The sequence below is a fragment of the Ceratosolen solmsi genome, unplaced genomic scaffold (assembly GCF_000503995.2).
Source record: "Ceratosolen solmsi marchali unplaced genomic scaffold, CerSol_1.0 scaffold94, whole genome shotgun sequence".
NCBI lineage: Eukaryota > Metazoa > Arthropoda > Insecta > Hymenoptera > Agaonidae > Ceratosolen > Ceratosolen solmsi.
The window spans coordinates 132,058-146,119 of record NW_011948458.1 but is presented as its reverse complement, the minus strand read 5'-3'; the positions used below and the strand labels follow the sequence as shown (position 1 = coordinate 146,119).

The 14,062-nt window shown below is 33.6% G+C and overlaps 1 protein-coding gene across 2 annotated transcripts in view; it reads right to left on the bottom strand.

The window, feature by feature from the left end:
* Positions 1-14,062, bottom strand: part of pio (zona pellucida domain-containing protein piopio) — a 29,003-nt gene that overhangs the window by 3,618 nt on the left and 11,323 nt on the right. For both annotated transcript variants that reach the window (XM_011505416.1, XM_011505418.1), the window contains exons 3-4: positions 10,943-11,000; positions 7,572-7,786 (exon numbers count right to left, since the gene is read on the bottom strand). In XM_011505416.1, coding sequence (XP_011503718.1) covers positions 7,572-7,786; positions 10,943-11,000 — 273 coding nt within the window. The remainder of the gene's footprint in view (positions 1-7,571; positions 7,787-10,942; positions 11,001-14,062) is intronic.

The window sequence follows — 14,062 nt, the reverse complement described above, 5'->3', positions numbered from 1 at the left end:
GGTACATTACGTAGTCCCTTCTTAAATGGTTCACTGATCCCGCTCCACTTGGGATCCCTTCTTCCTTTATTAATTAACCAATCAGTGGTTGATCTTGGGTCGTACAATAGATTATGCACGCCTTCATTTCCACTTCCTTTCGGACTCAGTCCCGAATTTGCTAATCGGGAAAGTGTCGGAAGTTGGGAGCCTTTACTATTGGTCACCTCTCCCTTTCCTGGAATCTGGCTAGATGAAGGGTCCTCTCGGGCGTGGTCGTTTTTCCGATGCGATCAACTAGATGCGGCGCACTTGGAAAAATGCAAGCATTGTCCCAAAGGCCGAGTCCGCACGCACGCCTGTTGCTTATTGTCGCACGTGCAGAGTTTTGGATTGCAGTGAATTTTCAGGAAATGTTTGTACTCGTTAGTTTACGTATATTCGACACTCAGTCAGAATCAACGTCTTCTTGGCTGTAAACACATCAATTTTACCGTACCGGGAAAATATGAGCACGCTTGAAAATAGGCAAGAGTAAATAAGCAAATTATTCACTGGAAATATTTCAGATGTTTTATTGTATTAAAAAAGGTCTCTCATTCTCAAACAGGAGTGATTAATTATTTATTGATCAAATATTTCTTTATAACTTTCACTTTTTTATAATAGTGATTATAATGTTTTACATTAAGAATAATAATCAATTGTTATTATTATAAAAGAAGTCCAAATAGTTCAGAATAAACAATCCTATGTCAATATAACAGAACAAAATAAAAATTTTATAAAAATAAAATTATACAAAAGGTGTCATTAAAAGGGATACTTCGGTTAAGCTTATTGATTCGAAATAATCTTTCTTTATTTATAAGAGGAATAGTAAAGAAATTTAGAATCATTGTATTTTTAATTTTATTAAATGTTTATTTATTTTACCTTTTCATGTATACAAATACAATAATAATTATATAAAAATTACTATCATATTCAAACGTATGATATTGTAGTGAATAAACTAAATTTTAAATATAAATTGTTGCTTATATATCTTAAATTGGCAAAAGATTTAATTTAATGTTACTAACAATTATGTAGATAAAAAACATAAGAATAGAAAAAATCAAGAAAAGTTAAAATACAAGTATAAATAACTTATTAAATAATGTAAGTTCTTTGCTTTGCCAGATATTCCTTTTCATTTCACCTGATATGATCATAAACTTCTTAAAACGATCTGATTTGATCATATACTGTATACATATACATATACCGTTAAATTCATCAATTTTCATTACCAAACATAAAACCTTTTTTATTTATTTCAAATAAATATTTAGTAATTCTTTATTATTTAAATTGTAGCAAAATCTTCAATGTATGGGCATTATTTCATATATATTTGTGTTCGGGATTGTAGTAGTTTTCAAGAATTGAAATTGGGAAAAGTACAAACTCCCGGACTCCCTTCGGGGTGTGGTCGATTTATGTGTTAAAGACGACAGAGACATTGATATGATCTCCCTGATGAGCATAATTAATTCTCCTTATTAAGTACTGCTAACTGCTATTACCATCTTCCCATGCTCATCTGATCGGCATGGTCGACTGCTTATGCTGATCTTTCAACATCAGCATAAACCCAACATTCAACATCTATTGCTAACATCAATAACAGCAATGACATCGTCACCACTACAAGAAAGCAACCTCACCTTTACCATAGAATCATTCCCTCTTTCCCACCTGAAGTAATCATAGAGCTACAATATTGTAATTATTAATAAACCAGAATAAACGATGTCTTAATCAAGAGTATACATTGTTGATCGAGATCGAAGCCAGTTACAAAACCGCCGATTGTCGGCATCGCCGGCCTTTTAGATCTCAGATTTCTGTAAACACTTGGGCGAGAATTTTTCGTATACTTGTTATGTTTTGGTTTCAAATGGCCCGTAATGTTTATATGGTCTTCGAGTAATAACATCGCCCGGAAGTTTCTATCGGTATTACGCCCTACCTTTTCTTTCGTCGAATTCTCGAAAGTTCTAGATTTTTCTTTCTACGCCTCGTGTAAGATTCCAGTGCAACACCGACGATGCTTTGTTGCCAGCTAAGTGAGCCGCCGCGTGGATATATAAGACAAGCACGCGGCGTGCCTCGCTCTCTTGCTAAACATCTCTTGTCGAACCACCCTCGCTGAAGTGTGCTTGCGGCTAACATCTTGCCGTGACCCGACCATAGTGAACCGATCTAACCATCTACCAGTAGAAGCCATGGAACGGTCGATATTTTCAGCAGAGCCGCGACGGAACGATCAAGCCTTCAGCTTCGTGTGCGTATTCAAAAGGCTTATAGGCTCATTGTAATTCTACCTCCCGCTCACTTAACTGTAATTACCGCTCAGTGTTATAATATATTGTAACGACAATACGTGGCCACATATTCGGCAGCCTACTTAAAAATACACGTGGATTATCAAAAGGAAATCAGCAAGATTAGGTAGTGATTTACAATAAAGCCAGTTGGAATCGTAATCAAAGGGGACACATTAGCTACGCAGTAAATCAACACACCTTGTCGGCAGTTTACAAGGTACATCTCTTTATATTATCAATTAAGCTAGTCACATACGCGCAAACAGTACGCTCTCTCGAACTAACACTTCGAACACCGTACATCCTTTAAAGAGTCTATAAGTACGCTCTCTCGAACTAATACTTTGAACACCGTACAGCCCCTCAAACATTCGACACAGGTGACGCAATACGTCAATTACGTTGTCAAGGTCAGACAACAATTTATCGAATAATCCACTATAAATACATTTTTATCAAGTGCTTCAAAACTCGAAGACTTGTTATTCATGACTCTTGCATGTGACTAGTCTTTTCTACTGTTCCCATTATAAATAAAGACAAAATTGATTACGCACCAATTTCCATCAAAAGATCTTACACTCTATCAAGTATATTTCATCTATTATATAGTTATTTCATCTATCAAGCATACTTGGTTCAAACATGTTAAGTTTAACATTCAAAAATGCTACCTCATGAGCATGATCGATTACACAGGCTGATATTTACAATATCAGCATAACCTCAACTTTCAAGATACACAGTAATATCCATAGAATCTACAATAATCAAGAACATAAAGAAACACCCTCATTACTACAATAGAATAATCTCTCTCTCAACAATAGTGCAATATTATTATAATACTTAACAAATAATAAACATTGTTTTTACTAAAAATACATAATACATAATATTTTTCAGCCCTTCAACTTATTATTTCCTCTTAAGTTATCATGACGAGAGACTAATCGACTGAACTATTGAATTGGCAGTTCGAGCCATAAAACAAACCCTTAAAATCGAACAATTGTACATATTTACAGCCCTTCTACCTGTGTTTTTTTTCTACTAATCGGTATGGCGAGAGACTAATCCACTGAACTATTGAATTGGCAGTTCGAGCCATAAAACAAACCCTTAAAATCGAACAATTGTACATATTTACAGCCCTTCTACCTGTGTTTTTTTTCTACTAATCGGTATGGCGAGAGACTAATCCACTGAACTATTGAATTGGCAGTTCGAGCCATAAAAAATACCTTAAAATCGAACAATTGTACATATTTACAACTCTTCCACCTATGTTTTTTTCCTACTGATCGCTTCGGTGACAGACTAATCCACTAAACTATTGAATTGTCAGTTTGAGCCACAAAACAAACCCTCAAAATCGAACAATTTGAATGAAACAAAATGTATAGTCTACTTATATTGATACTGTTACGGATTGAGACAGTTGAAAGCGGAATACAAAGTGGGAGAGGTATGAGCGCGCGAACATTTGTTTACAAACACTAGCCAACGAACTCGAAAAATTCTTCTACACAGAAACTCGAATGTACGACTATAATATCGAAAAGTAATAACAATGAACCCTACAAGGCTATGCCCTATTGACGTCACGACAAATATCGGCATAGCAACAGCCATCGATGGGCTATCGGCGCCGCAAGTACGTACGAGAATATTTAAGGAGCTGCACTTGCGGCGCTTTTCTCTCATACTAGGTCGACCGTGTACTCTTCATGACAGACTCGCCCTGCGACTACAACGGCTCCAGATAACTCACGTAAGCTAAGATCAGACGCTCGTTCCTTACGACTACGACTACAACGGCTCCAGTCAATTCAAGTAAGCTACGCACCACGCTCGATCCTTACGATTACGACTCCAACGGCTCCTGTTAACTACGTAAGCAACAACGCACGACGGACGTGCACCACTACCACAACCACATCGGATCTCACGAAAACCTACGCAACGACACATCACGAACGGCACTCACCGCTACAGGTGTAGGAGCGGTCCTCACGCTCACTGACGCAACATGGACATTCTCCCACCACTTCGACCACTACGGCGCTCACTCCACGCCGGCGGCGAGGGGCGGCGCTAACTCGCTGCCCCCTTCAATGCAAGTCTCCCACCACCGCAACTCATAGTGTCTCTCACTACAGCAACGCATTGTATGAGGAGAAAGGGAATTACGCTTCAAGCTACCAAGAATACACTTGCACTCTCCTCATCACATAACCAACATACGAAATCTCCTTATTTACTCACTTTCACCTTCATTCATACTCCTTACAAATCATGATGAATATGAAAATGTAAATTCAATGTATATTTATAGAAAAATATAAAACTTCAATATATTTATATTATAGAAAAATATAAAACTTCAATATATTTATATTATAGAAAAATATAAAACTTCAATATATTTATATTATAGAAAAATATAAAACTTCAATATATTTATATTATAGAAAAATAAAAAAAATTATTATTCGGTTAGAATAAAATTTTTCGATATTTTTTATTATTACGTAAATATTTATTTTTGTACAAATAAAAACAATAAAAATTAGTTTCTAAAAGAATTTTACACATATATGATTGACTAAATAAATAATTTTGGTTTTATCCTTAAATTGGTTTTACTAATTTCAATTATGCAGTTTATAAAGTTTTCCTATTTCTATAAATTTTTTTTGTTGCAGTTGATGATCTTATATTGTTTAATTTTTATTTTTTAATGAAATGTATTGCTTTAAATTAGATTGTCATTTATAATTAACAACTTTAAAGGTAAATCCATTAATTATTAGTATTAAAAATGTTTCCAATATAAAAATAACATTGAAGATAAATAATAAAAAATTATAATATAATTAACAAAATATATATTGGTTCGGATTTGAGTGTTTGTTTTGTGGCTCGAACTGCCAATTGAATAGTTCAGTGGATTAGCCTCTTGCCGTTGCGATTAGTAGGAAAAAACACAGGTAGATGCGCTGTAAACATGTACAATGAATACTCTTGATTAAGACATCGTTTATTCTGGATATTAATTACTATAGTATTGCAGTTTTGTTGGTTGCTTTAAGTAAGAGAGAGAGAGAAAGAGAGAGAGAGAGAAAGGTGTTCTATTACAGTTATGAGGGTGCTTCTTTGTGTCCTTGGTTGTCGTTGATAGTATGAAAATTACTGTGTATGTTATGTATACATACTGTGTATGTATTAAATCTATGCTGAGTTTTAAGATCAACATGAGAAATGAACCATGCTCATTAATGAGCATGTGAAGATGGTGAGGGTAATGCTAATGGTAATAGTAATCAATAAAAAAGAAAAGTAAGCATACTTAGAAGGATAAATACTGTGGTCTCTGAGGTAGTGGTTAAGTAAACCGACCATACTCCGAAGGCAGTATAGGAATATTAATGTTTATAACAATTATGTTTATAATCCATCATAAACATTAATTTATTTATTCGAAACTTAGTGACGTAATTCTTGGCTTGAACTGCCAATACTTCAATAGCTTAGTTTGCCACCCGCTCTAGCAGTCGTCGGGGATGGAGATAGGTGGAAGGACTTGTACAAGAGTCGTGAGAGTTGATTAATTATACATTTATTATACAATTTATTTCACAATTTATATATGGATGTTCTAGAATCTTCTTGAATCTAATGTGAAGATACGATTTCTTGAACGGTTTCTTGTATGGGATGTTTCACTACAGAAGATGCTCTTGAAATTGTTTAATGGATGTTGAATTGAATGATTGCAAAGACAAATAATTACTGCACACTCCTTGTCAGAGAGTGTGAGATAATGTTAATGGTCGTGTTGTGCCGGTTTTGCCGCCGGCTGGCAATAATTGAGTAGATATCACATATTTGTGTACTCACAGCGATATCCTAGTCTTGATCTGATCCAGGGGTGAGTGGGTCACCAGGGCTCGCGGTAACGCAAATGTGTGCAGGATGATCCTTATACTCACAGGGGTACAGTAATCTTGATGTGATCCAGAGGTGAGTGGATCACCAGGGCAGGCGGCAAAGCAAGTCCGTACAGGATGAACTTTACACTCACAGGGATACAGTATTCTTGGTCTGGTCAGTGGATTATCGCAATATACTTGTTTTTAATTTATTAATACGTACTACTACGTTGCGTTCTCTTCAGACTTGGCTTCTGTAGGCGAATAGTCCCTTTTACTTGACTTTTCCTTCGAGACAGCGTTCCTCTCCTGTTTGTCCCCACCTTTAAGGCCTCTTGCCATGAGTTCCCATTCAAGGAGCTTCTGGTTTTAGTTTTCCAATCAGATCGCGCGGCTTTTCGGCGTTATGCTAATGTACACGCCTTTTTCCCACTTCCGAGGAAATTAGGCATGGACAATGAGAATGTCGGAAGATCATCGCTGGCGGCAACACCTAAAGTGAGTGGAAGATTTGCCCCTCTCCGGGACTCATCGTGGTGGGGGTTGATTCTTGGTCAAGCGTTTTCGCCTAGCCGATGCAAGCGGCAACATTTGGCGTACTTGACAACAATGTATGATATTCTGGTAATATTGTAGGCATACGTGCGACGCAGATTGTCGGGTGTCGTACGTGCCGCGTTTTGGGTTGCAATGAATTTCAAGAAATGTTTTTCACTCAATTGTTTTCAAATATTTTAATCCTCAAAGTATACTCGTATAAACAGTCTAGTCGGGTTTTGATGTTAAAACGCAAGGGTCGTTTATTGCATTCAAAATATTTTCTACGTCTGTAGTACGAAGAGCAATAAAGTGGCTGTTTACGAGTGTTCCAGATGTACAAGCTTTCGAGTCTCCAGCAACCTTAGCGAGACTTTCTTAGATTTTATGTCTGTTCGATAATTCTTTTTTATAATAGCCGTTGAAAATTTCCCAATGAATATAGTTCGAGAGATTTTCTTTTCACTCTCAAACATTACTTATCTTAGTAAATTAGTACAGCAAGTAAGATAAGTAAGGTATTATCTTAATTTTGTACAATAATTTTTTTAAGATACCGAAATTCTCGTTAAATTCTTATTCAACGAAACATAATACAAAATTAATACATTATTATAAACATAATATTATGTACAATAAAAATGAAGAACTCGATCGAAGAGTGATACCTGTATCAAAACCTTATTGAAATTCCAAAATTACATGTTATAAAAGAGTGAAAGGAAGATGAATTAAAACTACTTACCAATTCAGAAGGCATTGTATTGCAAGATCTTAGAGGTAAACTATAAGTAATTGGAGCTGGCTGATTTCTATACTCGTACAAACACGAACTATTCTTTGATAAACCTCTAGGATAGACGAGGCCATGGAAATTAATATTACCTTCAGTCGATATATGCACTATTATAAATTCACTGGCACATTCGATTTGTACAGTACTCGCTATTGCTAATAATGCTAAAAATAAAAAATATGCAAATTATGTGTTTTAGTAGGTACGGTAATTTATAGTTATTTATCATCGAGCTTATCTTATTACATAACAAATAAATAAATTATGAGATAAAAAATATAACTGTCATTGTTCGAAAATGAGGGTTTTGTTTTGTGGCTCGAACTGCCAATTCAATAGATCAGTGGATTGGTCTTTCACCGTAGCGATAAGGAGGAAAAACGTACAAGTGGAAGGGCTGAAAATATTATGTAATATATATTTTGATTGAAGATATTGTTTATTCTGGTTTATTAATAATTATACTATTGCAGTGATATGGTTGCTTCAAATAAGAGAAAGAAAAGAATATTCTATTGCAGTGGCGAGGGTGCTTCTTTAAAGTGATGGCGATGTCGTTAATGTTATGGAGATTACTGTGGATGTTGAATATTGAGTCTATTCTGATGTTGCAAAGATCAGCATGAGCGGTCGATCATGCTCGTCAATGAGCATGGGAAGATGGTAATGGTAATCAATAGTGCTTAGTAGGGAAAATCTTATAATTTGAATATATAATAATAGTATTAATCAAAGTATATTTGTACAAAATGTATTCGCCGTTCCGGCTTGTTTTACCAAGGCCGGTTCGACGAATACAAATTGATGCCGTAGCTAACTCAGAGACCACGGGTATTGTGTGGCAGCGATGAAAGGTCACAAGTGGAAGGGATATTATAATAATACAATATAAATATGGCTGAAGTATTTACTTTTTTATTCTGTTATTTATTGTTGACAAGGTTGACTATTATTAATTATAGATCAACTCTTGGGTTGAATTAATGTGTTAAAACGTACAGTAATCTATGCAGCTTAATTGTTGAATACGAATGTCGAATGGCGCGAAGTTTCGTTCGTCTACACTAGCGCTGTGTGTTGCTTAATTTGATAAGCTTCTGAACTTGAACTAAGGTGAGGGTTGCCGAAAGGAACGAACTTTTTGCGGGCGCGAACTTGACGACGCGTACTGGAATTTATTCCGCACTGTCGTTCTAGGAGGAGCTTCTTTGCCCTTAGTTGCTTGTCGATGTAATATTCTGAATCTCAATATATGTCATTATTGTAGTAATAATACTACTTACAAAGACTAATCGTTGACTCGTCTCCGGACTCTGATGTGCGGATTGTCGTCACTCCATTTAAATATGTAAAGACGGTTTCTTGAACTGCGTTAGTGGACATACGGGTTTATATCGTCGTTCTTCTGGGACGTGTAACTACTGTTGCTTGAACGTGTTAATGGACAATCCTGAAAAGTGGAAGTCGTCGTTCCCTTTGAACATGTAACGACGGTTCTTGATCCGCGTTAACGGACATACGATGTATGTCGTCGTTCCTCCAGAACTTGTAACTACTGTTCCCGTAACAGCGGTAATGGACTTTCACTAGACACTTAACTCAGTATGAACTATATCAACAGTATACTATATCGAGGGCGTACTATCAAGAGTTATCTCGAGCAGTATATTAAGAGTACTATTAAGAGTGCAATCTCAAGAGTGGAATATCAAGAGTAATGAGTATTGAAAATGCGCCCCTTAAATACATTTGCTGACCATAAATTTGACTTGAACCCCTACCCTTATATTTCGTCCAATCAGACTCCTCCCTTATAGTGCGAGAGCAGCGCCGCTTGTGGCTTTAGAGCTAATTAAGGGCCTAGTCGTCTCTTGATCTTCATGGCAAGAAGACCTCTCGTTGCTGCTGCCGCATGCGACAGCAAGACAGTTTGTGGTCTGCGGAAAGGGGGCATTGAAGGTTCGATCGCATTAATGCCTGAAGTAATTACCGAAGCGAATTCTTACAGATGTCTAACTATGGTTTTTCCCGTGTTTATTTTATTGTTTTTCCAGATGTTTTATGATACTAGTGCTAGATAATTGCGAGCAAGAAAGTTTTGAACTCTAAATATACAAATTTTAGGATGTTGCTTGCAGATGTTTTATTGCATCGAAAAGGTCTCGCATTCTCGAACAATATTCTTAAGGTACAGAATAAATTACAAATGAAAAAATTTAATAATAAAGACGATAATCCGAAGCAAGAAAAATTCTTTAATTTATAAAATTTATTTCAACTTTTTAGAAAGAACAGTCACGAATAGAATATCGGTAATATAATAAGTAAAAATATCTCAATCAATACATAATGTAATCCTTTAATATTTTGCCATGATTAGCAATTCTATTCTATTCGTGCTTTTTTATTGATATATTTTAATGTTTAAAAATATCTTATTCAATTTTTTCTCAAATATTACAAAATATTTACTACAATAGTGATATTCTCAAAGCTTATACATAAATAATGCAGATATATTATCATCTATTAATGGTTTGTTATTAAAAATACATATAAAATTAATATTTAACAGTCAAATAATATTATATACACTAAGCATGCTTAGTAATTAGCTTATTACACAAGAACTTCAAACTCATGTATAAGATATAAGATAATAACATTAATCCAGAATTATTTTACAAGACCAATGAGTTTAGAAAACTGACTGCGAAGTATGTAAAGTTAGATGTACAATCAGATTTTATAGTCGTGAAAGAAGAAAAACGCACGAGAAATAATTTCTAATTTTTAAGTCTATCTTGATATTATTGTCTAGTGCATATTTACCACGTAATAACTAGTATGTTCGCATGAAATTAAGTACTGTAATTTACAAACTTTATCGCATTTATTAAATATATTTTTATTTTAAAGAAAATTACTGATATTATACATAAAAATAATAAAGTTTTAAACTTGGAATTAAATTACAAAATATTTGTTCTATATAAAGCTTTTTTCTCGTGAAAAAATTTTTTTTTGTTTAAATTTAGCTAAAAATTACTTCAACGAAAAATAATATTTATGCTATTTAATACTCCCGTTATTCAATCATTATTAAAATCTTTTTTTTTTCATTGTCCCGAGATTAAATTATGGATTATTAACTAAGTTTCGCATCAAAAAGATATAACTAAAAATTCTATTTTTGAAGATGAATAATTTTATTTCTTACTTAAATAAAACTATTTAAATGAGCAGGAAAGATGGAAAATAATTATAAATATGAAAAAATCTAATGAATTATGTGCTTAACTATAAAATACCATACTTACATGGAGATTCTTGTGGTATTTGTGCTGCTTCTGCAAGGCTATACCTTGCTACTGTCATCTAAAATTAAAAGTTAATTAATCTATATATTACTTGGATATTTTGGATAATATATATTGAAATATGAATTTTTTACGACATATATAAAACGTAAATAATTTTTTTGTACCTTTAAATTTATAAATAATTAAACAATTTTTGTTCGGTTGTTTTTTAAGATGTTGTTCTAAAGTATTTATAATAGTCGTGCTTCTGGCTATAGAAATAAGATAGTTTTCTCATATTACCTGCCTGGTATTAAAGTTAGTAAAAAAATCCGATATTTTGCCATACATGACATTGAAATGATTAATCCCTCAGCTTCTTCTATATAATAAATCGAGAATATTAATAATGATCTTATTTCGTCAAATTAGTGTTCAAAGGTAAAATCGTATTTAAAGCATATTTATATCCTTAATGCGTTGTATACTTCTTTGATTACGTAGCTCTTCGATAAAATTCTATAACATTTTTACATTTACTATTTCATTATTATTGTCTGAGATCAGACTAAAAACCTCCTTAGATGTTGGGTGGAGGTGTTGCTGGTAAGTGGAAGGAGCAATGCAATTATTCAATACTACATGCAGTGTTTCCTTTCTTTCCTTTATTAAATATAATAATGTAATAAATAGTTATTAATCATAAAGTGTGTAAACAAAGGTGTGAGCGAATAATTAGAGGAAGTTTCTTCAATAGTGTTACGTGCTGACGGGAGTATATGTACTCTCCGTGATGTTTGGAGTGACTCCTTCCCTTCCGAGAAGTGCCGCTGTAATAGTATGCGTGTGAGCCGCCACTGTTGTACCGCTGCTACCTAAGTGAGACTGGGTGGCTCCTGCTTTTGTGTCGGTGCGTAAGAACTGCTGCTGTTGTACCAAAGCTTTCTAAAGGGAGACCGTTTTGCTGCTCCCTTAAGTTCCGTGTAATCCGTTAACATATGTAGTATGATTCGATAGTTTCACTCTTGATTAAGTTAACACTATCGCGTTATTCGTTAAGTTTGATTAGCGGATTCTGAAATGTGCTTCACTATTGTAGTCAAATTGTTTACTGGTTGAGCAATTACGTACGTGTATACCTACAGTGAGTGATGACTGTAGAAAGAAGCTTGAAGACAGAATAGTGAGCTGCTGTGTTACTGCGTAATCGTTATTACGCTAAGCTGAGATAAAGACTGACTGGCGCGTGGCACGCGCAGTCCTTAAGTATTCTCGTAGTAATTTTTAGGGCACCGGTGGCGATGTTACTATGTCGGTATTTGTCGTGACGTCAATAATCATAGTTTTTGTGAGTTTCATTGTTATAATTCTTCGAAATTCTAGTCCTATATTCGGGTTTTCGGTGTAGAACTATTACTCGAGTTCGTTGACTAGTGTTTATAAACAATCGTTCGCGCGCTTATACCTCTCCCACTTTTGTCTTCCGCTTTCATCTGTTCAATCCGTAACAATTATCGAACTCAAAATTTAGATCCATCCAATGTTGATAAAATTACCATAAATGATATGAGTCTCTACGAGTAAAATATAATATACATTCGTAATCCTTTGCTATTACTAAATTTTTCTTAAAATAGACTGAATCAGGTGAGCAGAAAGCTTGAAGTTTGAAAAGATTTTTAATTTGATAATGTTTTAAAGAGAATCTATTACTTTTTCAAACTATATCAACATACTGAAATGCCTTTACTTCAGGAAATAAAAGTAGACAAAAATATGAAATAAATTCATATTAATCGTTTTGGAGTAAGCGTAAGTTTCGATTCACTGCGTCGCATATTTACATCGACATTTCTTTTTGTTAAGGATATCTAGATATCTAGTTATTAGTTCCATAATTTGATTAAAAATATAAATCATTAAGCGTCTTTTATGTTATCTATAATTTTGTTATATATACCGCAGGCTCCGCTGAAATAGTTTTATTTTTTTAGATTAAAAGTTTCTAAAATCATTCAAATTAACAATTCTAATCTCGAAAATGATTGAAGTTCTATTTTACTTATTGTTTAGATAACAAACTTATTGTTAAAAATAAATAACTCAAAGTAAAAAAATCAGAATCACTAAATTATGAAGTTTTTATTTTGATCGTAATATTATATATATATACTTCATTATTGTTTTTGATTGTACGCCTAAATTTTTTTAAATATTTTATTAACAAAATTGAATTATTTAAAATTTTATATTTTCTAATTTAAAAATAAGAATTATTAAATGGAGTACATTTAATTAACCACGCGTATCAAATGATTCAAAGAAGAATCGAATACGTAAGGCTAGTTTGAAACCTTTAGTATAACAATAATTAGTTTAAATATAATTAAATTTATTGTTATTTATGAATATAAAAGACTTAATATGTTTTGTTTCATTTCTCTAACGACTAGAATTATAATATAATTACAGAACCCACTACAAATTTACTTCACTAAATACTAACAATATTTAATAACTTTTGATATAAAGAATAAATCCTCGTTTATTTTTCGAAGAAGCTTTTAATTATTTTTTTATTTTATAACATTTGTTTTTAAAGTATTCCTACAATACGATGTATAATAAATAATTCAGATTTTTCAATGTCCCTATGTGTTCGAAAGCACGGACATCGGCTCGAAGGACCAAATGTTCTAAAGTTTAGTTTGTGGCTCGAACTGCCAAATTCAATAGTTCAGTTTATTAGTCTCTCGTCGTAGCGATGCTTAGGAAAGAATACCTATGTCCTGAGCAGTCTAGGGAAAGGTCAAGTAATAGAAATTAATTGCCCAAGGAAATCAAGCCTAAAAATTCACTCAACGCAGAAATAAGTGCTAGTAATTCAAGGCAAGAATAGTGCATGCTGGTGAGTATAAGAGTCACAATTCAACTCGTCAGCCAAACGTGTAATAATCAACTTAGAACAATAAAACCCACTAGATGTTATGTGGGGTTGCCGGGCAAGTAAAGGGTGAATGCACTGATTAATAATTAACACAAGTCTTTAGTATTTCTATTTATTTAAATTGAATTACAAAGGTGAATTACAAATGAACTTGGTTTTCTTAATAATCTTGTAGTGTTGAAATAAATTAC